The 27,936-nt window shown below is 34.4% G+C and overlaps 1 protein-coding gene across 4 annotated transcripts in view; it reads right to left on the bottom strand.

Moving 5' to 3' along the window:
- Positions 1-27,936, bottom strand: part of LOC145277843 (actin nucleation-promoting factor WASL-like) — a 158,401-nt gene that overhangs the window by 112,392 nt on the left and 18,073 nt on the right. For all 4 annotated transcript variants that reach the window (XR_013868221.1, XR_013868220.1, XM_080129788.1 and 1 more), the window contains exon 2: positions 12,701-12,841. Coding sequence is in view for 2 of the 4 variants with exons in the window: in XM_080129788.1 (XP_079985914.1) it covers positions 12,701-12,841 (141 nt within the window). In the remaining 2 variants the exon portion in view is untranslated. The remainder of the gene's footprint in view (positions 1-12,700; positions 12,842-27,936) is intronic.

A 27,936-nucleotide genomic window follows, 5' to 3' on the forward strand; every position in this document is an offset into this window, starting at 1 on the left:
AGTAATTGTGGTATTGCAGCGACTGAAGTGATTCAAGCTAAGAGTATGATAGTGTAAGATAAAGGATGACCAACGACCCACACTTTCACACACTTTTGATGGTCTTATACAATGTTATTTTTTTAGCAAATAAATAATTCAAAGTGTAGTATATGTTCTGATACCACACTTTATCTTTTCTGTTCTTGGTCAATGAAAGAGAAATCCTTCTAGACTGAAGCAATATTTATTTTTCTCCCAGATTGTCCCTTCTTAGAGAGCTGGATTCCCTACATTAGAAAACGACCTCATTCTAACACTATCTCTGTGTGGAGACAAGTAAAAAGGATGAATTGTACTTAACAACACCCTTAACTAAATAATTCCTCTTTAAAATTAGATTCTACTTTTTAGGTTGCTACATATGAACACTTGGAAAATTTGGTTGAAAAAGACAAAAATAATTATTTGAGAATTTAGAGTAGGAGGATGGATCAGTTTTGTATATAAAATTAACATAAAACATCCTAAGTTTTAGGGCTGCTCAATTTTATTTTACTACTAATTTTAAGTCCAAGCAGAAATCATAACCCCACATAATCACTTTTAAAAAATCAACAAAAAAAAAAAATGTCTAGAATTTCTTTCCTATAGAAAATTTATTTATTAACTGCTGTAAAACAGGTCTCATTTTTGTTAAATTTACATGTGAAACTAATCCCTCATTTTTAATTCTAAAAGAGATGATATTTTTCCTGCCAATTTTTTAAAGGAGTTCAAACATAATCGTCTAAAAAAGTAGAATCTCATTTTTGTTGGGCTGGGTGGGGATTTAGTTTAGAATATTTATAAGTTTTTATATAGTATAAGAATGTACTTAACTTCTATTAATTTTGAATTCATAAGCACATTTAAAATACTTTTCACATAATTTTTTTAAGAATATACACTTTATGTTGGCAAGTAAATTTTCACTGTTTTTTTTACATATCTTGTGTATTTGTATTGTCGGTGGAAAGAAAATGAACTCAACTTATTTTTTTCTTCAATTTTCACCCCAGACAAGGCACAGTGCCATTTTGAAGTAGGGGGCTATTATCGGGGACATAAGTTGAAGGGACATTATGAAAGGAGACGAGCAGCAAGATGTCTGTTCACATTACACTTGAACTTGTCAGTACCCAGCATGATCCTCCGTTCGACTTACCCCTCTCCCCCCTCAACGGGATTATATTTTTTTTTTTTTTTAACAGCAGAATCCCGGAAGGGAGTTCCAAAGTCTAGCAGTTCTGGGAAAGAAACTATTGGAGTAGAAGGCTTTCTTACACCTAGGGATCTCTACTGTGTAGGGGTGGGATTTAGCCGCTTGTCGGTTTGTCAGAGGTATTTACGTCGAGGAGGTACAAGCGCTTGTAGTTCGTCAGAGCATTCACCATTAAAATACTTGTAGAACAGCAGAGGGATGCAACATTTCGTTGATAGGACAGAGGCTGAAGTCTATATGACAGTACAGGGCCTATCAGGTTGGCGACTCTTTTGAACCCTGTCCAGGAGTGAGAAACTAGTAGCAGATGCACCAGCTCAAATGTGACAACAGTACTCCATACATGGGCAAATGGTGGTCTTATAGAGGTACAGGATACTTTCAAGTGTAAGTAGCTTTCTAGCATGGTAGAGAGAGCCCACCTTCTTTGCAACATCCTTGGCAATGCTCTCAATGTATCTATTCCAGTTCATGTTCCCTGTGAACGTTAGGCCGAGGAGTTTAAAGGTAATGTGTTTTTGGCCATTGCTATTGGTGGTTGAGAAGGTTTCTTGTAGTTATTGAAGGAAACAAGCAGCATTGAATGTGACCATTTTTGCCGCCATTCCATTACAGATTGGAGGTCTTCATCTAGTGTTTCTGCCATTTCCTTAGATATGTGTTCATTTGTTTTCCCCTCGTGCCTGTTGTAGAGAGTGGTGTCATCAGCAAATATACCCATCTCAGGCAGGTCATTTATGAATATCAGAAATAATAAAGGTACTCCCGCATTTATATCAGATTGTTTAGATGTAAGAAGGATTTAATTACATTATGTATTCTTTCGGAGATACCATATGATCTAATTTTCCTTAGAAGACCATTGTGCCAAACCCTGTCAAAAGCCTTAGATATATCTACCCTCCCCTGCTTTGTTCAGTGAACAGTAGAAACAATTCAAAGATTACAGTTAGGATATCTGCTGTGGAATGGGCTTGCCTAAATCCATATTGATTGTCGGTCAGAAGTTTAGCAGCTTTAAGGTGATGGACTAGAGCTTGATTAATCATGGACTCAAATATTTTGGCGAAAAGTGGGAGGAGGCTAATGGGGCAATAATTTAATGGGTTAGTTCTTTCATCAGAATTCTTGAAAACTGGTACCACAGAAGCAGTTTTCCAGCAGTCAGGAAAGCAAGATTCATTAAGGCATTTGTTGTAAAGTTTGGAGAGAATTGGAACAACCTCAGCAGAGTATTTTTTTAATAGTACAGCCGGGATGAGATCAGGTCCACATGCTTTTGAGGTTTCTAGGTTTTTTTATGATACCATGTACCTGAGAAGGGGTGATTTTCAGATCATCTAGCGTGGCGTCTATCCGCAATGTAAAATCAGGGAGGTAGTGGTTTGCCGGGTCCAATGTGGAGTTTGAGGCAAATCGACTGGCAAGCAATTTTAGCCTTCATGGTTGTTTGATAGTGGAGGAATTGTTGACTGCCCATTATTTACTACACTGTTGTAGATTTTCCAAAAGTTGCAGGTTCCTAATTTTTGTGCTTCAATGCATTTTCTGGTGGTTTCAGTGTATTCTATCTTAGCTGTTGCTATTTCTCTCTTACGATTACTTCTAGCTTCTATAAATTTCTGTCTGTTTGAACTGGACTTATGTTGGTTAAATCTGCAGTATGCATGCTGCCTTTGAGCAATGGCAGAAGTAAACCATTGGGGAGAATGAGGCTTACTATAGAATTCTGCGTGGGAACATGTGCTTCAATTACAGTTTTGAACCATTTAGTGGTCTCATTTACGCACTGTTCAACTGGAGAGAAAAGATATTTCCCCATAGGGTATTCTGATGAGAAGACTGATGGCTTCCCAGTCAGCCTTTTTGTAATATTTCGTTGTTTTGAGCAGTGGTTCCTCAATTTTGGGTCAAAAATTTAGGAAGATTTCTACCATTATCACAGCGTGATCAGAATTCCCAAGTGGGTTGTGGGCCTTCATTATACAATACAGGAGGAGGCTAATGGGGCAATAATTTAATGAGTTAATTCTTTCATCAGAATTCTTGAAAACTAGTACCACAGAAGCAGTTTTCCAGCAGTCAACTGCGGAACTGTGGTCAGTGTCAAAACGGTTTTGACAATATTAATGACAAGAATGATTTTCATTATTAGTCTTTGCTTTTATTGTCGTCTATTTTCAGTCCATCCATGCTTAGAAATTTTGTTTTACAACAGACATGAAACTCAAAATCAAAGGGTGATCTCATGTAGAGCTGCGAAAATATTGAAATTCACATCATTTATACCTAATTCTAACAGAGTCTTAGAAAATGTTCGAGTTTTTTTGTTTTTTTTCACACTTTTGAACACTTTTTGTTAGATTTGCCAATGCTAGAAGACTAGACAAAAACCCACATTTCATTTTATGTACAAGTAAAATAAATTTACATATTTTTCATGTGTTTATGATGCATAGATTTTATTTTAAAAGCAATAAATATTTAGCATGTTATCATTAGTACCAGCAATGGGAAATTAAGTTAAAAAATTTTTTTAAAGAATTATTTTTTGAATCGGAAATTAGGCTAAAATTTTTTCAGATTCAAAAGTTCCGTTAAAAAAAAAAAAAAATATTTTTAAATTCCAGTTAATAAAAATAGATGGCAACTTGTTGAAAATAAAGTCAGTGCCCCTAAAGGTTGAAGAGGAACATTTAATCACAAATGGGAAACATTTGTCCATGGAATCAAAAGAAGCATGAAATTTAAAAACCATAAAAAATAAAGTGTAGGATTGTTAATAGAAGGGAGGACACAGAGAGAAAGAGAGAGGAGTCAGTTACTCCCTCCCTTTTCTTCATGAACTCGCTTATACTTTGTATATCTCTTTCTAACAAGCAATATTACTTTAAGAAAAGTTTTACTAATTTCCCTTATCACTTATTGTTAATATTCACAAAGCTATTAGATAGCGAGGAACATAGATCAATAAAATTACAAATAAATAACACCAAACATTAGTTTATTATGAATTGTTTATAAAATAGTTATGTAAATTAGACATTCAAATAGTTGTGTCTGTACTTTAAATATCGTGTTTCAATCTTTTATTATTGATTTAAGTAGCAAAAATCTGTTTTCATGGGAATATAGGAGAGATAAATGAAAAAAAGAAAAAACTTTTATCATCTTCTATTATATAAAGGACAAACGTCTGTATGTGTGTGTTTGTTTGTATATGCGTGTGTGTGTGTGTGTGTGTGTGCAATGCACACAGGGTGATGTGATGCGCAAGTGTGTTAGCTATACGGTAGCGTCTTGGCTTACGCACCATCTCGCTCTCAGCAACCACCACTGGCTAGCCTTGCGCGAAACGAGAAGCCGAGTGCATAAGTCTTCTCCTGTCAGTACACAGCCTTTCCATCATCAAGACCTCTGCTGTGCCTCCTCGTGGTCACACACGGTAACTGGTTGTCATGCGACTCCAGGCTGAATCAGTAGAGGATCTCGGAACAGTAGGGAGTCCCAGAGGGACTGTGTTACGGCCCACCGACGTGTGGACATGCCCTGACACATTACCAATCCCTATCCCAGCCATGGGTCAAATGGACTCACTGCCTTGTGAGAGCCATGGAAATGGATAAGGCTAGGGGAGCAACCCCGACAGAAACTTAGGCGGTTGGATGGCATACTTGCCTCCCTCCGGCAGCTCTTGCACCCTTGTTCGTCCCCAGCCGTCTCGACTACATCTTGCCATTGGAATTGGGCGAGCCAGGACGAGAGAGTGAGGCCGATGCAGCGCAAGTCCCCCTCACTATAATCCAAATCCAGCGCAAGTCAGGGTGTCAAACATTGCGTCAACACCAAGCCCTGTGGCGATGGGCGAGCGGCAAAGCAGCAGGTGTGGAAATCACTGGGAGCTGTAGCTGCAAACCTGCACACAGGCGGCCCAGAAACTGGTCGTACTCCACTCGACCGAAGCAGCGAGGGGGTGCAGGCAACTGGCTGGCCGACCGAGCAGTCCTTTTAAGGATCATTCTGCTCGCCTCCATGGCATGAGGACGGGGCGATAAAAGGAGCCCTAAACATAGCTGCTTCACCATCACCCCTGGCCAGCATATCGCGGCTGGCGGGGTTTCCCTCACAGCGGTCGAGACATGAGAAAAAAAGGGTTTGTGCTTACCTTAGCATCATGGAATGTTCGTACTTTGCTCGACAACACCAGAGCTGACCGACCCGAGAGAAGAACTACTCTCGTAGCAAGGGAGCTTGCCCGTTATAAGGTAGATATCGCAGCCCTCAGTGAGACTCGCCTCTCAGACAAGGGTCAACTGACAGAGTCAGGTGGCGGCTACACCTTTTTTTGGAGTGGACGCAGCAGCGAGGAGCGCAGAGAGGCTGGCGTGGGCTTCGCCATCAAGACTGAGCACGTGAGGAAGCTGGTCAGCATCCCGGACGGCATCAATGACCGTCTGATGAAGATGCAACTCCCGCTCAACAAGGCAAGAACCGCCACACTGATCAGCGCCTACGCACCAACCATGACTAACCCCAAAGATATCAAGGACCAGTTCTATGAAGATCTGGAAAGCCTCATCTCCGCTGCTCCGCAGAGAGAGAAGCTCATCATCCTCGGTGACTTCAATGCCCGCGTTGGCATGGACCATTCCACTTGGGACCGGGTCCTTGGCCACCATGGAGTGGGCAAGTGCAATAGCAACGGCCTACGGCTGCTCAGCCTTTGCGCTGCACACGACCTTTCAATCACCAACACCATGTTCCGCCTACCCACCCGTAGCAAGACGTCGTGGATGCACCCACGCTCCCACCACTGGCATCTGATTGACTACGTCATCATCAGGGCAAGGGACAGGAGAGACGTAAGATTGACCAAGGCTGTGTGTGGTGCCGACTGTTGGACAGACCACCGCCTGATCATATCCAAAATGTGCCTCTACATCCAACCCAAGAGGCGGCCTCAGGGCCAGAAAGTCACAAAGCGCCTTGACCTGGAAAAACTTAAAAGTCCAGATGTCATCCATGAGCTACAGGAAGCAATCAACGACAAGCTATCTGTTCCCCTCACCATCTCGGACACTATCGAAGATCAGTGGGCACACCTCAGAGACTCCACCTACTCTATCGCTCTCGAAATCATTGGACCCAAGCAAAAGAAGCACCAGGACTGGTTTGATGAAAATGACTCTGAGATTCAGCCCCTCCTGGAGGAGAAACGCCAACTTCTCCGTGCACATCAGAGTGACCCCGAGTGTTTCGCAAAGAAAGCTGCCTTCATCAACATCCGCAGCAAGGTGCAGGCCAGACTCCGCTCCATGCACGATGCCTGGCTCAGCGCCAAAGCAGATGAGATCCAGGAGCATGCCGATAGCCAGGATATGAGGAAGTTTTACGATGCGCTGAGGGCTGTCTACGGTCCCCAGTCCTCTAGCTCCTCCCCTCTGCTTAGCTCCGATGGAACAACTGTCTTGAATGACAAAAAGCAGATCCTTGATAGATGGGCGGAGCACTTTAACAGTGTGCTAAACCGACCATCTTCCATCAACGATGAAGCCATCGACCGACTACGCCAGGAGCCTATCAACGAGGAGCTCGACATCCCACCCTCATCAGAGGAAGTAAGCAAAGCCATCAAGCAACTTTCCTCTGGGAAGGCCCCCGGCCCCGACTCAATTCCAGCAGAAGTATACAAAGCTGGTGGACCTACACTGCTTTTAAGACTAACAGAACTCTTCCAATCCACGTGGGAGAGTGAAGAATTACCCCAAGATTTTCGTGATGCTACTATCGTTCACATTTACAAACGCAAGGGAAATCGTCAGTCATGTGACAACCACCGCGGGATATCCCTTCTTTCCATCGCCGGGAAAATTCTGGCCCGCGTCCTTCTCAACCGCCTGCTTGTGCACCTTGAAGATGGTCGTCTTCCCGAGAGCCAGTGTGGCTTTCGAGCAGGCCGCGGGACGACTGATATGATCTTTGCTGCACGCCAACTGCAGGAGAAGTGTGTCGAGCAGCGTCGGGGCCTCTACACCACATTCGTCAGCCTGACCAAGGCCTTCGACACTGTTTGCCGAAATGGCCTCTGGCAGATCATGAAAAAATTTGGTTGTCCAGACAGGTTCATCGCCATTGTCAGGCAGTTCCATGAGGGCATGACCGCTCGTGTCCTGGATGACGGCGACCCCTCAGAGTCCTTCCCTGTGACCAACTGGGTCAAGCAGGGCTGTGTCTTAGCCCCGACGCTCTTCAGCATGGTTTTCTCTGCCATGCTCCAGGACGCTTTCAAAGACAGTCACTCTGGCATTGCAATCAAGTACAGATGTGACGGGGAATTGTTTAACATCAGGCGAATGCAGGCAGTCACGAAAGTGAGGGAAACCATCATCAGAGACCTTCTCTTTGCCGATGACTGTGCCCTTAATGCCCCAAATGAGATAGAGATGCAACATCAAATGGACGGATTTTCCACCAGCTGTGACAACTTTGGTCTCATCATCAGTACAAAGAAGACAGAAGATATGTACCAACCCGCCCCAGGAGATGCATACCATGAACCCGGCATCACTGTCAAAGGGTAGAAGATCCATGCTGTGGAGCAATTCACCTACCTTGGCAGCACCCTCTCCCGCACCGCCAACATTGACATTAAGGTTAACCATAGGATCTCCACAGCGAGCAGTGCATTTGGAAGACTTAGAGACAATGTGTGGAAGAGGAGAGGCATTACACTCGCAACCAAACTGAAAGTATACCGAGCAGTCATCCTGACAACCCTACTCTACGCATGTGAAACTTGGACGCCATATAAAAGACATGAAAAACAGTTGAATGGCTTCCACCTCAGATGCCTCCGTAATCTTCTCAACATCCGCTGGCAAGACAGAATTCCTGACACAGAAGTCTTGAAGCACGCGGGGCTCCATACCATCACCACCATAATCCGCAAAACCCAGCTCCGGTGGGCAGGCCATGTCTATCGCATGCACGACAGCCGAATCCCCAAACAACTTTTCTATGGGGAACTCAGCCAGGGAAAGCGGAATGCAGGGGGCCAAAAGAAACGATATAAAGACTGTCTGAGAACGTCCCTAAAAGACTTTGACATCAGCCCCCAGTCTTGGGAGAGTCGCGCTGCTAAACGTTCGGCCTGGCGTTGCGTCATCAGCCTAGGAGCCGACAGGGCAGAGAATCAACGCATGACACACGACCAGCAGAAGCGCAAGAGGAGGAAGGAGAGAGCTGCCGGTTCACAGCCTGCCGATACCGCCTTCACGTGTCCAGAGTGTGGAAGAGTCTGCCGAGCACGGATTGGCCTCATCAGCCATCTCAGGACCCACAAACCCCTGACGCCGAACTGATTGATACCTTGGTCATCGTCGACTTCGACGGACGAGCAAGAAGAAGAAGATGTGTGTTTGTTTGTTTGTCCAGCTAAATGTAAAAAATAAAAAATGATCCACCATGAATATGATATCGACTAAAAGAATAGGGATTCGAATGTATAATATTTAAAAATTAGAAAAAAATTATCAATTCTTTGATGTACAAATGTCATTTTATTTGATGGCGGAGATAAAAATCTTGTCTTCAACACTCTTTCTTAACAATTACATGCATGAATGCTGATCTTTTCTACCTTCATTTTAAAAACATAAATTTGCAACGACATAACATGGTTGCGATGTTAGCTTAATGGACAGTGTCTTCGCTTACAGCGTTTGCTTTTGATGTTCACGACCAGCGCACATCATTTTTTTTCTTTTAATAACACAATAAGTAATCAGCAATCATTTTTAAAACATAAAAACGTTTATTTTTGGTTGGAAAAAAAAAAACAAAAAAAAAAAACACTTATGCGGCTTGCGAAGCGCTGAAAATAACTTTTCATTTTCTTTAAAAATTTTATTTCTATTTTATTTCTAATCTGTTACTTTTAAAATTTAATTAATTTCAGTTTGTTTTATTTAAGTTTTTTTCTCTCCTGTCTTTGGAGGAGACATAAAAAAACTTCTGAAGTTTACAGACTGTGCTGTGATAGACATCTACAAAGTAACATGGCATTTGCAACGGATCGCAAAGAGAAATCTTTCTATGCTCAAGCAGCATTTAAGAAAATTGTTTTGCACAAGATAGAAAGTGGTATATAGCCATCAAAACGTGCTCAATATCCTGAGGATAGTTTCTTTTCTTTATATCCCTTAATCTTTTGTTTACCTCCCCTCTCATAATTTGATTGGGGAGGGGGAGAACTGTTGAAAAATCTGGTGAGGAGGTGGTCACATACTTCTGTTTTTAGGGCGATTTCATTTTCGTGTTTAAGTTAAATCAAATTTTTACCGTATCTATAGATTACTTTTTCCCCTGAGAAATGTCAGATAGCCCATCTAGTGTATTATATAAAGGGTAGTTGCTTGTATGTTTGTATAGCTAGCTAAAACTTCAAAAATACATAAAAATAAACACACAAAGTTTGTATATTTTTGAATCAGCATAACTCTGGAAAAATATCTAAAATTTAGAAAAAAAAAGATTCATTTTTGGGGGTTCAAATGGCCATTTATATCATTAATTACCACTCAGAAGTAAACATGTTTTTTAATGTTATGTATTAGTATAACCCAGGAAACGAGTCAGCATTTTTCCATATTGAAAGACATGAACTCAAGATTTAATTTATTGTTTCTTAACTGTTGTCATTTCTCTAGAAAGAAATGAGAATGGAAGAAACTTAGTTTTAGTAGTGCTCTGGAGACATTCTTAATTTTATTTGGCACTTTAAGTAGCACTCTGGAGGCCTCCATAGTTTTATTTGTTCACTTAAAAAAAAAAAAGGAATCTTATAAGTGTGTGTGTGGGGGGGGGACTTCACACTATTTAACATCTATTTAGTTTTTTATGGACCTGGGCAATGCCGGGTAACCCTACTAGTATTATATCTATAAGGGTCATTCCAAAAGTTAAGCCTCATATTTTTTTAATTAAAAAAAAAAACGATCTTTTGTGCCCCAGAATTTATTTTTCTACATAGTCACCACCATTCTAAATGCACTTTTGTCAGTGATGAACGAGGACTGTGTATGCGCATTCGGAGTGTGCTTTGTCATACAAGGGTTGTTCCAAAAGTAAAGCCTTCTAATTTTTTTTTTTTCAAAAAGTCAAAGAGTTATGAAGATGGAATTGGTACCATTAAAAACGAGCAACCTTTTGTACACCAGAATATATTTTTCTACACATAGTTGCCCCATTATCATTTCTGCCAGTAATTCAACGATGCACTAGCAGTGTCAGAAAAATTGAATTAAAAAAAAAAACGTTTGTCTAAAATATTATATTCGGTTTATTGGAAAGAACATAAAATTTCACATTGACCCTGAAAATATCGTAAAAATAGAATCAATAGAAAAATTTTGATAGATTTTTAAAGTTCAAAAATTGAAAAGTTTAAAAATTGAAAAAAGTTTGGAAAATTCATTACTGTTTTAAAAAAAAAAAAAAAAAAAATATTTTTATTACTTTTAAAACAACTGTAATAGTTTATTTTGGAAGTATAATCCATAAAGAAAATAAATAACCCACTTTTAACAGAGAAATTACGAGATTTTTATATTGTATTCGCAGTTTCGTGTTGGGGGTGTCAAAAATTCCTACAAAAATTCTGATACTGCTAACGATGCACCTCTGCTTCTGATGCACATTCATGACAGGGGTTGCTTTCTTAGAGTCTCATACCATCAATATCTATAACAGAAAGATGAAACTTTGAGGTCATGAATGCATAAGTTCAGTCATCATAATAATATTTCAGGTGGAATAAAAAATAGGAGGCATTACTTTTGGAACGACCCTTGTATATATTGTTATGCTGTGATAATACTTTCCAGATGAGAATAATAGCCAATTTAAATTTATAATCCTCATTTCTATATTTCCAAAAGGAACAAGAATTTACAATTTTTGAAGTCAGAATTGATAGTTTGTATACTTGTGATTATTCATACTACTGTTCTCATCTTGGATGTTATTTTAAAAACGTTTCCGACAATGTAACCTCTGGCCCTTTATTTCATTGACTTGCATTTTGTCAGTAATGACTGCGTAATTCTTAGTATCGTTCATAATGAGGATTGAAATTTCAACCCCAAAAAGACTGTCACTTAGAACCTTCAAAAGAGTGTCATTTAAGGCACCAACAATTTTATGGTTTTTACACATTTGAAGAACGCATAAATTTTATCTAAACATGTTCATACAAATTGAATAAATCAGATGGATTTTTTTACTTCAGATCTGACAAATTAATATTTGTTTCTGTCTAGCCAGTGAATTACTGCATTTTTCAGTTCGGGTTTTCATAAAGAAATTTATACTAGTCAAATTGATTTAATTAATTACATATTTTTTATAACTATTCACCTCTTATTTTCATTGTATAATCAACAGAGATTATTAGTCAATAAAATCACTGTTAAAAAATAATTTTCGTACCTCATTGCTAGATAAATAAGTTATTTCTTTTGTCATTATTATACATTTCAGTTCTAGGTAGATTTTATTTCCAACTGTTTTCCTACAAGATAATGGCTAACTATTATTGTTCTTAACAAAAACAAATTAGTCCTTCCTTCAGAAAGACCACATGTCAACATCATACCATAAGAAAATAAAATTTTGTTTCATTCATATATACATTTCAAGCAGTTGGCCAAGTTTTCTTATCGCCGAGATACATTTAATTTATTCAATGCTTTATTTTCCCCATCAGTTAAATTCTATTCCAGTCACCTAAATTATTTACAATCTTTAAAATTACCTAAAGTTTGCTTCTTTTTTGTTTGGTGTTATAATATGTTTGGCTTCAAGAATCAGTACAGGAACAAACATGATGATTTTCCTTTTTAATTACAAAAAAAACCTTTTTGTAATTGACATTTGTTGAAAGCAAACCAAATATAAATTTCTTTTGGGAAAATAATGAAAAATATTTTCTGTATTAAATATAATGAAAATAATGATAATAATCAAACCACCTGACTCCTTTTTCCAAACAAAAAAATATATAAAAAGTTGCTAAATATAATTTCTGTTAAAAAACAAGACATGTATATACATTTGATAAATAAATTCTTATAATCTTTAAAAAAATATTTTTTTAAAATTAATCTTTTTATTGTTTAACATATTTTAAAAATGCATATAAAGAATTTAATAGTGCCAAATAGAGTGAATATTTTAATATATGAAACTGAAGTATTTAAAGATAAAAAAAGGAAAAAAGTGACATAAAATAAAATTTGGTAATTAAGTAAAAAACTTTAATTTTAAGAATTATCAAATTTAAAAGAAGTTTTTGCAAAATTATTCGTTCCTCAAAAAATAAAACTGATCAAAAAAGTGAAGGTGAGGGGGGAGCAAAAGAGTCGTAAAAAGAAAAAGAAAAGAAAATGGGATACAAACCTTTGGGTCATATATGCGAAAGTAAAAGGACTTGTTTGAATTATCTTTGACAAAACATACGATACCACAACATCTTTTCGTCCATTGGTGCACATTTGGTGATTCTGCCAAATATAACTGGCAAAGGGCAGAGGCCATAATCTGAAGAGATAAAAAAATTAAATAAACTTTAACAGCATACATATCAGCAGATATAAAAAAGGTAATCATGAATCCCAAGGACACGATCTGTTTTTTTTAAGCATTTCTATTATTTTTATTGTTTTTATTGTTTTTACTGTGCTCATTTCACATATAATCTGTTGTTCCTTAAATATGTTCTGTTTATTGATAGCTGAAATAGAAAGTATGGGGAGACTCTTTCAAAACCGGAAATATACAATAGACGAACGAACAGCGTATGAAAGCAACGAAAACATGACACACAATGGTAACTTTCAAAGTTAAATTTTATTACAAAACACTAAACTATGGTAGGGAGGGGATGAGATTAAATAAAATAAAAATAAAACAAATTACGGGGGTGTAGAAGGAGTATCTTGATATACTATTTGAAAATGCCAACGAGAAATATATCAATATAAAAAAAATATCAGTCCAACAGAATCGCAAAATGAACCTATTGACTTAATACATGAGAGAGAGGTATTCACAAAGACGAATTACTGATTTTCTTTTTCTTTTCTGTTTCTTTTGTTCCAAGCAGTTAGTTAAAATGAATGTCTTTAATATCCGTCCCTTCGTTAGTTCGTAATTCAAATTGTAACATTCGCCGTTTACCACTACTGACATCACCTCCTTTCGCTGTTGATATGGGATTTTCCTTTTCGACATGGGCTCCTACTTTTCTTGTGTTCCAGAGGTTTTTCTTTCATTTCATTTCGGGTGGATTAAAACACATTCGTAAAGTTTGCCGTATATCGCTGCTGACATCACCTCCTTTCGTTGCTGATATGGAGTTTTCCCAGGCATTATTTCTTTTCTTTCGTTGGTGATGGGGGAGGGGTGACATCGGTTCGTTCTCTGTCGTTTGGTGGAGTCGTGGAAAATTTTCCACCTCCGCTCGGCGCTGTACCAAAATGTCTCTTTTCCTCTTTTTCCTTCTCTCTTTCTCTTCTTTATACATTTCTTACCCCTTCTAATTTCTGTAGTTTTAGTTTGCTAGTATCATGTTCTAATTGCGCTGTCTCTGAGAATTTTTTGAAGTTGAAAGTGGGAGCAAGAATGATTAACTTTTAGATGCTTGTTTATTGCACTGGTATCAGATAGGTGCATAGTGAGATGTCTTGACAGAGTTGTGGTAGTTAAGCCTACATATGTTTTTTTTTCTTCATTATCGGAGACAGTCTCCCAAAAGACATTAACACTCATATATGAAGTTTTTCTTATTCAAAACCCCCGATCAAGTGGAAAGAATTTTTGATAAGGTTAGAGGTTTTAAATTTGGTATAATAAATAATTTTTATTTTTTATTTGGATTGATGAGAAGTTAATTTTTATTAATCATAGCTCTTAATACGTGTGTATAATTATTATGAAGCTGATTTTGGTAAAATAATGTTATGTATTTGAGTAAATGAATTTTATTAGTAAAAGTTGTTATTATTGGAATGATAGAATTGTCGCCCAAAAGAAAACAACACTATAGCTTTATTGAAAAAATCAATTCAGGTAACTAGATTATGTAGTGGAGCTGACATTTATTCAATGTAACTGCCTTCAGACTCGATCACCGCCTCGATACGGTCAGGAACTGGGAGCATGCTGTTTCCACAAGCGCCAGTAGGAGCTTGGCAGATGGCGGTAATCAGGCTGACTTTAGTGTTATGAAAGGTCATGTTGGTGATGTACTCCAACGGGTTCAGGTCAGGAGAGGAGGAGGGGCCAATGAGAGAAGGATACAAAGTTGTAGCACTTCTTTTGAAGCCAAGCCTGGGTCTCTTTGGACTTGTGAACTGGCATCGAGTCCTGCTGCTACCCCCAGGGTCTGCCAGCGGCCACCTGATTGCATCTGGGGATCACCACACTTTTCAGCACATCCAGGTACACTTTGGTGTTGACTTTCAAGCCGACTTTGATGTGAGGTGGCATGATGTGGCCCTCACTTGAAACCAAAGACCATAAATTTGTTTTCATTACCTTAAAAACTTTGTTTTCATCCCTGTTATTTGTGGCAATCCAGCGATGCATTTTGAGGATGCTAGCAATGGTCCTGTTGTCATAACTTGGATTGGTAGAGAATATGGGTTGTACAGCGGTGCATCTATGATCTCGTTCGTTGAACATTGTGTTACTTTCAGACATGATAGAAGACTCCTCGCTCTTGGGATTTGTACATAACTAGCCAACTACTAGATGATTCGCAACAAATAAAGAAAACCGGCTTTCATTAAACGGAAATAAAATCATGTCATCTTTTCCTGTAAAATGTCGACTTTGTTCATCTATAATGTAGTTTGAAATACTTTTGAGTTAGTGTTGAAAAATCATTGATAAGGAAGGGATTAGTTTAGTTCGGGATAATAGGTTTGAGATAATGGCAGAAAAGAGAATTTTCTGTTATATTTAAGAGCAGAAGGTTTTTATTGGTTTCCACCAAAAACATAAAACATTTAAAAATACATGTTCTTTACTAGATAATACCCCACTAAAGATGGCTCAGCAATGAACGAAAAGTACTAACGTACACAACAAGTACAACAAATACATCTACCAGTTCTGGCCTGAAACTCGAAAATTAAATCTAAAGTGAATCAAAGAAAAACTATGCAGACACAAGTCATCTGTAATATTTAATGAAATATGTATTTAAGAAAAATACTGTACACACACACACACAAATACACACGAAACTCATGTGACCTGTTGAGTTAATCATTCAGCTTAGATTAGATTGTTTGAATCAGGAAAAAGAGAGTTTGCAAAGTCAGTTAATTTTTAAAAAAATGAAAAGACAAAATTTCAAATCAATCTCTAATTATGGGCTAAATAGCATTCTTTCCTTACAATGAACAATTACAATTTGAGTTTTATAGTTTGTTAACAGTCAAAGGTAATAAAATTGAATGAGTTATAGACACCATATAAAATAAGGGAGGGGGGGGGGGTTAAACAGCATACAGTGAAAGGATGAATGAGTGATAGACAAGTATAAGAAATAGGTCACTTGGTAAGTTAATTGCAAATTATAGCTAATTAAAACAATTAAAATGATTTTTTTCAGACATAACTCAATCACAAAACTAAATATTTTAGGATGATTAAAACATGTAGGGGAAAAAACCTTAGGGAAACAAACGTTAACTAAACGTTTATTTCGTATCAATACATGCATATATGCCTATGTGCAGATATAGATTTAATCTAACAATACATGCATATATGCCTATGTGCAGATATATATTTAATCTAACAAAATAATAGAGAAATATAAAAGAAATCTTTGACAAATGTTACAAATTTATTTCTATCTTGTAAGATAGAAATGAACATATGACAAAATAATGCATTTTAAGCAGCAATATTTTAATAGATAAGTCATCTTAAAGGGGGGGGGGGGCTACTTGTATATGAAAAAAATTATAGATCAGTTTAATGTTGTATTTATATTGTATTTCTGTTCCTTATAATAATTTGAAGCAAAATACAGTCTTGCTTGTTAAGGACATGGTAGAAAGAAGAAAACAAATTCGTTAGTAAGAATCAAATAACAATTTGTCAGATGTATTGTCATATGGGTCTAAGTTTGAAGATCTGACTGACTTAAATTTGTGTGTGTATATATATATATATAAGAGAATGGGCTCTATTAAAAAGACATGAATGAAAATCAAGAGACAATAAAGATTTCCAAGTTTGTGAAGTTCAGTAAAATATAACATTCCATGTGATTAAATTAAAAGTTAAGAAAAAATATTAAAAACGTTTTTTCTTTCGTATTGTGAGAAGGAACAAGAAGGTAATGTCCACAAGAAACGATATTCTGAGAAATATTCATGAAGCAGAAAATGCTAGAGTGATGAAATGCTTAAGTAGACAAACTGTCTTTTGAATAAAAAAATAGTGATATTTTATTAAATGCTTGATTATTGCTTCACATACAATAAATTAGGGGAAGTTTTCATTTTCCTACTTGGGCATCATAGTGGTTGAATTGATGAGGTGGGGTTTCTAACACATCTGCAGAGATGCAGTCAGTCTATTCTACTGCCTCTGCAGACAAAGTAATATTCCTTATAGGAATTAAAATGCTTCAAATAATGATTTTTTCAATAACTTTTTAATAAGATTATATGCATAGAAATAAATGGGCAGATCATGCAAATAAATTATAGTTTGACATAACAGATGAATTATTCAGTCATTGAAATAGGTTTTCAATTAAATCACACATACATATAAGTGTCATCTGTCTGGGAAAACAAAGTCCTATATCACGATCAAACAAGTTTGGAAATGTAAATAAAATCCAACATGATTAAAATATATCCACACCAAAAATTGGACGAGTTCAAAAATAATCAAGTGTTATTTTTTGTTTTATTTTACAATGATTTCAGTGTGTAAAATCAGCTGTCTACAAATCAAATGATAAAGCCTTTCATTATGGGGAGGAGGGTACATACAATGAATTGGCTACCATTACCATGCCAAGAAATACAATACAGTAAAATAAAAATTAGAGTGACTCTTAAGGAAAATGCAATATATTGTTATTTATTGTTAAAGGCTTGGAAGAAACCAATGCCAACTTTACAATCAATTACAAGAGGATATTTGTGTTGTCGGAACAAAATTAAATGTTATATTCAATTTATAAGGTTGACAAGAAAGTTCTTGCGGTTTTAACTTTTAAATTCAGATGAACATATTTCGACTTAAACAAAAATTTATTGATCGAAATAAGCAAAATCATAATCAACACACTGTCAATGCAAAACAAGTGTATTTATGCCAGTAAAGTAAATATATTGCATTCTGTGATGAAGTCGGTGAAAGCATTTTTGATATCGCTTAGGTTTTTGAAGCAGAAAGTTGTTGAAATGCTTGAAAAAGTGGTACTTTATGGCCACCTTTTTTTTTTGAGGGGGGGGGCAGCGTACAATGAACACAATTTACCTAAACTGAGCACCCAACTTTTTGGCAGGGGGGAGCATTAATAATCAATTTGACGTGCACCAACCCCGAAACAAAAAAAGTGGGTGCTCATTTTAAATTAAATTGTGTTCATTGTACATGGACCCCACCCCTTGAGAAAAAAAAAAAAAAAAAAAAATGTGGCCATAAAGTGGGTGCTCATTTTGCGTTAAATTATTATAGAAAAGTGATTCCCCACTTTTTAGAAAATAACATTTATTCATATCTTGGAAACTACTCGTATGGCAGATTTTCATACATTATGTTCATTTTTAGCACCCCCGAAAACCTTTTAAAGTGGTAATTTTAAAGGATTTTTCGAGGGTGGAAAGATTCTTCATATTTACCACAAAAAGAAATAATGTCAGATGACGTTTTACAATGAGTAAATGTGTTTCATTTTATAATTTACAATTAAAAGCGTTGAATAATACAAAATACAATTTCAGGTGATTATTTTTACATTGGGGGGGGAGGGGAGGGTCTTTTGTAAATATTCTTCCACCTTATGATTGAAAAAAAAAATAGCGTGAAAGTTGAATTTAATCTGAAAACACTACAAGTAGCGCGGTATCAAAAATGCATAAGCAACAAATTTTAAAGTAGATATTGATCTTGGATGCATATGATGGCAGAGCGCGATACGATATGTGACTATATGGAAGTATAACTTGGTGCTTTTGAATTTTTTGGTACCGCGTAATTTTGAAATAGTTTGCTCAGATTAAATTCATGCTACCACTGGGCAACGCCGGTTAATGAATTCTGCTAGTTGTAAATAATAAATACACATTGAATTATTTTTTCTTATTGAATATTTATTGAAATAAAAAATTAAATAAGGGAAAACTAAAACAAATTTTAAAATTGATATTTAAACAATGAAATGTCTATTTTTAAGTTAGACCATCCACCTGGTAACAATAGGTAAATATAACCTGTTAAACATTAACTTATTCATTATTATTTTAATTTCTTATTTTGGTCTAGCTGAGGATAGGGCATTCTACCAGATGCCAAACCATCCCCCACTATCTCCTGCAATCTAACTGAGAGATCTTTTTAAGATTCTAACAATTCTTTTAAGTGAAATTTTTTGTATCTTTCTTGCACTTGGTTCACGGGGTATATTTGTCAGATAGTTTTTGAAAATTTTTTCCTGAGTTCAGTTGCTCCTATAATTACTGAAAGATTCCAGTTTCTTTTAGTGTTACACATTGTAGTCATCTTAGATGTTAACTGAAATAGAATTAACTTCATCATCTTTTGAAAAAAAACGGTTGATAAACATAAAAAAATTGAATGATGTGGCATCATAAAATCAAGATAATTTGGCATCATTTTTCAGAAAAATAAACTAAAAATCATACTTTACAAAGGAAGACCATTTCACAATTCTTATTTACAATGTCATTATATTTTTTAAATATCAATGCAGTTCACAATGAACATGAGAGAAAATAAAAAAGAAACATATGTAAGCAGAGTTTCTAAAGAACAATGGTAAAAACAGGGGAGAGGTAGTAAGATATTACACAAATTTATTCAATTTCAAAAAGACTGGCAGATGCCCAAAAAAAGAGAGAAAGAAAACACCTAATTGTTAATTTTCTCCAGACAAAACTGGAATAAAGATTGATAACATTTTCTGGGGCTTTCATTTTAGTTCAAGAAAGACATTAAACAGTAAAAAAGATTTTAAAAAACAACAAATGAGTGAGGAAGACATTTTTATTATAAAAAATATAAAATATCGTTTCTTTATAATTTTTTTTTTAATTTTCCCTCAACAAGATAAAACAGAGATGAAACAGTAAATCACATAATGAGCCCAAAAAGATTACAACATCAACAGACACGATTGCATGAGGACAGCAGTACAATGAAAATTCTACAAATGACTGCATTTCGAACATGCAGATAAACGGTACAGGCATGAACTGAAGACAGTATTGGAAAATGAAAATTACAAAATCCTTTGAAACATGGAGGTACAAACAGATAAACCTATTCAAGCAAAGAGACCAGACATCATAATAATTAACAAGGAAAGAAACTGCCAAATTGTAGATTTTGCTGTCAAAAAATTATCAAATACTAGCATGGGTACCCAGCATTGCCTGGGTTAACATGAAGTTCCGTTTGAAACACACCTGTATACTAATCATTTTCATCATGGGCAACGTGGATACCCCCACAACAAAAATAAAAGAACAGATGAAAACATGTAAATGTAATCACCCAAAAAAAGAAGTATATGATACCCTCTCCACTAGATATTTTGGAAGAAGGGCTACAAAGAGAAGAAACTATTCTCCGGATATTGAGCACTGGAAAGACCCCCCCCCCCACATAAAAAAATAATTAAAATTAAATCATCACAACTAAAATAGCAACGAATGCCCATGCGATCACAAAAAAAAGAAAAAAAAAAAAGAAGATCTACCAAAAATTCCAAAAACAATTTAAATGAAATTTTTCGTCATTTTATATTTCTAATGTAATCCCCCCCCTCCCAATTGAATTTGTCATATTTTGGGGTTCGTTCTGTTTATAAAATTGTTAGGTGAAAGTACAGAATGGTCTCATAAAATTAATTAAATTTATCGTTATGTTTCAAATGTAATTCCTGACCCCCCCCCCACCACACACACAAAAAAAATGTATTTGTCATGTCATCGAGCTAATTATTCAAATAGATTTAATTTAATGTGATATGCTAATGACCGTAATGTAGATGTGTTTTGAAGAATGCGATATACAGAAATTACGTATAAAATATAATGTCCCCATTGACAGAAGTCTCCTATCATGGGCATAAATATTTCTTGATCAGGATAGGTGTACACACATATGGCCTTTATATGTCTTTGATCATTGGGAATTGTACACACACACGAACGCTGCTACTTATATAGGTACACATATGCATAAGAATCAATCTGAAACTATTATCAATATGAAATTTAATGATGTACATCGATATATCTTATTACTTTTTTAAAAAATTCTTAGTTAACTTTGATCAGTTGTATCTTTAGTTCTAATGGTAGTAAAAATTAAAATCACATAACACTAGAACTAAAATCTCACGAATATCCAATCAAATCTAATCCTGCTGATTTTAATCGGAATGTAAGGCATGAAATATAAAAATGAAAAAAAAAAAAAAAAAAAAAAAAAAAAAAATTGTTTTTTTCATTATCTTCAAAATTTTGGCATAACTCCCCCCCCTAAAAAAAAGGCCTATGTCAAAATAAGGGTTGGTTAAAGAATAACTACAGAAAAAGTTTTATTATTCATAAACTTTTCATCATGGTCAACGTTTTAAGGAGTAAACTTTAAAAAAATGACTCATAGAAATTACATTACAATAGTTAACTTCTTAAATAAACCCACGAGTCAGTCAAGAAGTGTACTACTTCCTTATTGAAATACTGGCATAATACAATTGATCATTACACAAGAGAGTGAATGACTTGCTTAAAAAAAAATACTGAATTAAAAAATAAAGGAACTGAACCTGAAAACAAGCTTTATAATAAAAAATATGAAATCGCCACAAAAAGTAAAATTGCCATATCATCTAACACTATCCAGAAATATATATAGTAGTAAAAGTATAAACCTTTACGACACATAGATATTTGTGTCTTATCCTCCATCCCCCCAAATCATTAGTCATATGCAAGCTTTACCTACTCAACATAACACAGTATATATATATATATATATATATATATATATATATATATATATATATATATATATATATATTAGTTAAAATATTTTATTAACAAAAAAAAAAAAAAAAAAAAAAAAAAGAAAATATGCAAGCCATAAAGAGATGAAAAATAAATTTTAATATAAGGGAGATAACTAATATTTTTATGTTTTTCAATTTTAATATAAGGGAGATAACTAATATTTTTATGTTCAAACTAAAATAGGAATTATCTCCCTTACGTTTTCAACCTTTTATTTAAAATTATCTCCATTATAATAATCTTCTTTGCCAGAATAATGATTTTGTAAAAGAAACTAGACCAAATTACATGTTGCGAGGATAAAAATGAAGAAATCAGAATTTAATAATGATTTGTTACAATGTATTACTATTTAGATTTGTTACAATGTATTACTATTTAGATACGTTACAATGTATTACTATTTAGATACGTTACAATGTATTACTATTTAGATACGTTACAATGTATTACTATTTAGATATGTTACAATGTATTACTATTTAGATACGTTACAATGTATTACTATTTAGATACGTTACAATGTATTACTATTTAGATTTGTTACAATGTATTACTATTTAGATACAACATGGAAATCCAACAAGACAAATTTATATGTTAGAAAAGAAAATATCTGTCACAGGACAAGTTCAAAATACTAACTCTTTAATAAGTGATGGTTTCAAACAAAAAACTTTTAGATTTATTATAATTATAACACATTTAATGTTTCACATTATTATTTATATTGATTACCTTTTCAAGTTGAATCAGTTAATAAATGAATTTTTCATATTTTAAACAAAATATTTATTCAATCCCTATTTTCATCAAGGATGATGCAAAGATTTTTTTGTATTTTCTCAAATCTCTATATTAATAAAATTGTGTGATCACTTTTTGAGTCATGACTTGTAATGGAATTCACCTCAAGTTAGTTGTTAGCTCCTCTTTTGAAAGACTTCCAGTTTGCAAAGGTTTGCAGCTTTCATCCACCAGCACTCACATCCATAGAGGAGAATAGTATGAACAAGCGCTTGATAATCATGGATCTTTTCAGTTTAATTTTTTGCCTTTAATTCAAAATTGTACATGACAAGATGGGCATTTTCGATGTAGCTATTTATACCCCCACCTAGTCTATTGCAGTAGTAACAGATCTGAGATATGAAGCAGTCAATTTCTTCATGAATATCATCAAGGACAATTGGCTTCGTTTCAAAAAGGATAAACCTTGTTGTCAGCAATTTGCTTTTTGAATTGTTGGAACGCAAAGCACTGCAATTCTTCAATTGCTAACTGGATGTCAACATAGTTGTCATTTAAGATGGCAATTTAGTGTCAACATAGTCCAGCTCTTTAAATACCAACTCCCAATCCACAGGAAGTTTTTAAGAGCATGCAACATGATTCAATTGACAGCAAAGTTAAGCAACATAGAAAAAAGATTGGATTTCAAAGATTTCCAATTCTAGATTATAAATGCAGACTTTAGTGTGAGTCAAACTGTAGTTGGCTCTCAGTAGGCTAAGAAGTTTCGGCAGCATACTGTCTGCATGTGTTTTGCAATCAACTGATTTATATGCAGCAAGAAAGTTAATGAAGCATCAGTGATGTTCAAGAATTCATTACATTACATTCATGCTCTATGTTTCTCAATTCTATGTGACTTACACATATTTTTATTATCAATTTTTTATTGACATTAAAAGTGCAATAGCACAAAGTATGAAAATGAACTTTTTAAAAATTCTATAAAAAAAAAAAAAAAAATGTAATTATGGAATTAGATCCATTAGTGCATTTTGGTTTCTTTGTAAAATGTCAGCCATTTTAATGTTTGGTTAATAATTGAAATTTTAAAGGAATTTTGAAATATTTAAATTGTCAAATAAAACAATAATTTAAACTGGTTTTCCAATTCTTATATTCTGATGTATTAAAAGATTAGAAATGATTTACATTAAATAGTTTTATAAATAGAGATTATCCCAACAAACATTAGTTATAATTTCATAAGTTTTAAATATGATTAAGAAAAAATAGTGTGGTTATAAAACCTAAAAAAACATTAAATTAATGACTCCTGAATGCTGATCGCTAATTGTTAATGTAGTATTTGGTTTTTAAAGTTTAATGATTAATCCAAGCCACAAATTTTATTACTACGCCTCACATTTAACAAAACTAGTTAAATAATTCCTACTTTATTAATGTAGATTCACGATTATAATGTGCCTGGCCTTTATGTATGAAATTAAGGTTTCAGCTTAAATAAAAAAAAGAAAACAAAATTTATTCCAATTTTTTGGTGTGCCATTTTTTTTTTTGTGTGTATAAACTCTTACTCCATCAACTTGACTATTGAATCCATTTGATGTTGATGCACTCTGTGCCTTTTATATTCGTATTCTATTTATAAATCAATCTCACATTGTTTTCTTTTGCATGTACACCTTCCAGTTATGGTGCTAAGTTTTGTCTTCGGTCAGAAGAGCAGAAATTGTTCTTGTTTGAGGTAATTTTTGTTTCCTCCATCCAAACTGATCTTTTTTAGAAAACTGGAGATTTGAATAAAACACAGAAAACTGTACAAAGAGAAATAGAACTTGTCAAGCTATACTTGTCTCATCACATGATGGAAAGAAAAGTTACCATTGTAGCCAGAACATTGTTGGTGTCAACATGACCATGAGATATGTGTGCGAATATAACTTATAAATAACTCTTTAAGGGAAAGGGGCAGACCAGAGTTGTATTCAATAATGGAAACGAAATAACAAAATTTCTAAAACTCTTGAAAATACTCACACTCCATTAAGATGACTTTCGCACACGTTTTTTAGTGTAAGTTGCACCTAAAGAAAACTATTATTTCAGATGAAATCATTCAAAAGTTCATGTTTGAAATGTTTTTGATAAATCAGTATGTTTGACATAGTGTAAGAAAAAGGAATGTTAAGACATTTGAAAGAAATGAGGAAATCTTCCAAAAAAAATATTCATGCGAATGATCTATATTACGAATGAAATAGTTTAACTATTTTCATCCAAATATTTTCACCTATGTTTTTTATTTATCTACAAAATTCGAAAAATAAAAAAAAATATATGTTGAGAAAAAAAATTTATATTTTTTTTTTACTTTTTCCTTCCTGTTTTTTTAAGGCGTCTAAACTCTTTGCCTTCTCCTCTTCCCCCCTTTGAAATCATCTTCTCATTTCTTCTTTGATATATTCTATTTATTTACTTCCTCCCTTCTTGTCCTAACTATTTTCATCCCCCCCTCCTTACCGTACACAATTTTTATATTATATTCCTTCTTTATTATTATTTTTAAAAATCCTTTTATTGTTAAAATATTTTATTCTTGGTTTTTGTATTTGATTTTTTATTTTAATCATTTACCTCCATTCTTTATTCATCGTTTTTCGTTTTATACTTTTTCCCTCTCTCTTATCTTTTTTCTCTTCCTTCTTATTTTATTCCTCCCTGCATTTCATTTTATTTCAAGCACTGTAATATTTTATATTCTGCTTGTCATTATATCTGAATTCTCTTTTCTCGCCTATAAACTTTTTTCTGTCTGGAGAGGTGATTGGTGATTGCCGGAAAAAAAGATTCTTATCTGCTTGGATATTTTATGTTAATTTTATGTTAATTTCAAATGTCAATTTATTGTGAGTTGAATGTGCCATATTAAACGACCCATGCATGCAAAAACAAGTTTGATTAGTAAATTGCCAACATGCAGAATTCTACTAAAGATATTTCAATTCCAGACTTTCACTACAGTTTCTTACCAACAGTTCATCACACATTGGATTATTCTTTTACTGGCCGGATGTTAATTAACAAGCTTTACTCAATTGTGTGAAGATTGTTTTTTTTTCTAAAACTGAAACCATTCCATCTTCACAGCTTGTGTTGGCAACAAGAATGGCCTTCATAGTGTCTCACAGTTGAATTCATACAAAACATCCACCACTTGCTCCAACAACACCTGCCGCACTATTATTGAAAAAATGTTGTGTCAGATATTTACTTTATAAGATGTCTCTTTTTTTAAAAGTTAAATGGTGTTCTGGTCCTTAGTTTTTTTCATAGTTTTCTGTCCATTTTCCTTATAAAGCAATATGCCCTTATGCATTCTCCTATCAAGTCCAATGCATATATTTTTTTCCACACTTTCATCTTGTTTTTGTTGGGCAGTTTTTTTTTCACTTTAGTCTTTGTCCTAACTTTACATGTATCAATAATAATATCGCTCATGTATCAGAACTGGCTTTCCCAAAGAAGGAAGTTTCATGGGAATATCAGTATCTTCATCAGGGGAGATGACAATGTTGGGTTTTAGCAGTTCTTGCAGGGAAATGTTGACATTCTCCTACATATAGTGTTTGGCATTCCCAAATGGTCACTCATCTGGTGCTGACCAGGCTGAACGTTGCTTAACTTTGATGGTCTAATGAGAACTGGTATGTTAATGTGATTATGCTGTATCATGGAAGATACTCGACTCTGGTTACTCCATATAAGACATTCACAGCAAGAACTCTTACTACCACAACTGCAAAGAACTTTCCTTTCTTCTTCCATGTTCTATCATAATGCCCTTTTTAAAAACATGGATAGTTGCACAAATATTCAATATACAATATTCAGTGGCCCCTTGGGAAAATTATGCTCAAATGAGTGCCATGATTAACGCCTACTATCATTTTCCACTATTAGCAATCCTCTAGAGTCAATTTTGAAAATTGATGAAATACATGATATCAGGTGTGAGCAAAAACTTCTGTATAAATACAGTCAGTATTTCTAAAGGTAAGCTTGACTATGTAATAGAAATTATCACTCTTGTAAACGACATGTTTGCTTAGCCTGTAAAATGAAGGCAAAAAATTTAGGAAAGAAGAAGAAAAGACAAGCATAATTTTGTAGGTTAGTCATTGGTGAACATGCGCCATTAATTTGCATATGTACACAATTGGTAACTGTTAAAAGAGATGAATTCTAAAGCATGAGGGTTAAGTTTTGTTTTTTGTTGGACAGCTTAGAACGAGAACGAACGGTGGAAGATAATATCAAATACACAAGGATTTGTTGCAAGTTGAGGAAAAAAAGAATTTTGTGCGTTGTATTGACAAAAAGACATTTTTACAGTGTGATTTTTTTTTTTTTTTGGTTTGTTCCCTTTCCATTTTTCAGACTCCTGGAAAATTGGTCCTTTAAACCGTTACCTTTGGTCATTAAGGCTCATGCGTTTATGGACTTGTGGTGTATACCCACAAAGGCTCACAACAAAACTCCACACTTTAAAAAAAAAAATTTATTGTAAATGTGTATGCCACTTGTTGATTTGAAATTAAAAGAAATAATAAATTTCACAATCAGTAAGTGCAGCTTTTTAATATGATCCAGAGTGCATTAATGAGCAGTTCATGAAATCTAACAGATCACATTCAAAAATATAAAAGGTAATACATTTTGTTTACTGCCTAAAAGCCTTCTATATTCCATGATGAAATCCGAGAAACTTGAAGAGAAATAGCTTCAAAAAGAAATTTGGCCATTAGGTAAGTAAATTCATATATCTCTGACTCAAATCCAATTTATAGACTCATTTTTAAAGATTTTATCCAATTTCACTATAATTGTTAAAACAACACAGATTGAAATTTTTTAATAATTCAATAAATTAAGTTTTATATTCTTTCAGGGATGCGGAGTCAACAAAAAAAAAAAAAAAGGGTTGAAAACCTATTAATTTTAATGCCACACATTGGACCCAATTAATAGATTTTTTTTTTTTTGAACCACCAATGACGGAGGATTTTCCTGAAGAGAATCATTGATAAATGAAACGAAGCTTCAATTGCCAAATTTACCCTCGCTTTCTCAGGGCGTACAACGCGCAGCCAACAAAAGCCTCACAAACTGTATATGAGTTTGAAGCAAGACATCAACATATTACAGCCAAAGTTTTGAATCAGAAATTGAAACCAGCATTTTTGTCTAAGGGCTCTTTGTATGGAGCAATTTGACTATTAAGCTCTGTTAAAATAGTGCTTGGTTTTTCTTTGTTGTATTTTCACTTATAGCTGAAAAAAAAAAAACAATTTTTAAGGTATTCAAATATTACTGCTTAATTCATAATGTTAAAAAATAGTTTCCTAAAGCAGATACTGAAAATAGAGGAGGTAGATTTTCAATTTGAAGATTTCTTTAATTAATATCATAGTTTACAAAATAAAAGGACATTCCTTGATTTTAAATAAAAGTATTTAGTTTCCACACTAATATTGAAGCAAATCTTGCAAAAATGAGGAATATCCAGTATATTTTTCT

This window comes from Euprymna scolopes, chromosome 6, assembly GCF_053919585.1.
Source record: "Euprymna scolopes isolate OS-2025 chromosome 6, ASM5391958v1, whole genome shotgun sequence".
Taxonomy (NCBI): domain Eukaryota; kingdom Metazoa; phylum Mollusca; class Cephalopoda; order Sepiida; family Sepiolidae; genus Euprymna; species Euprymna scolopes.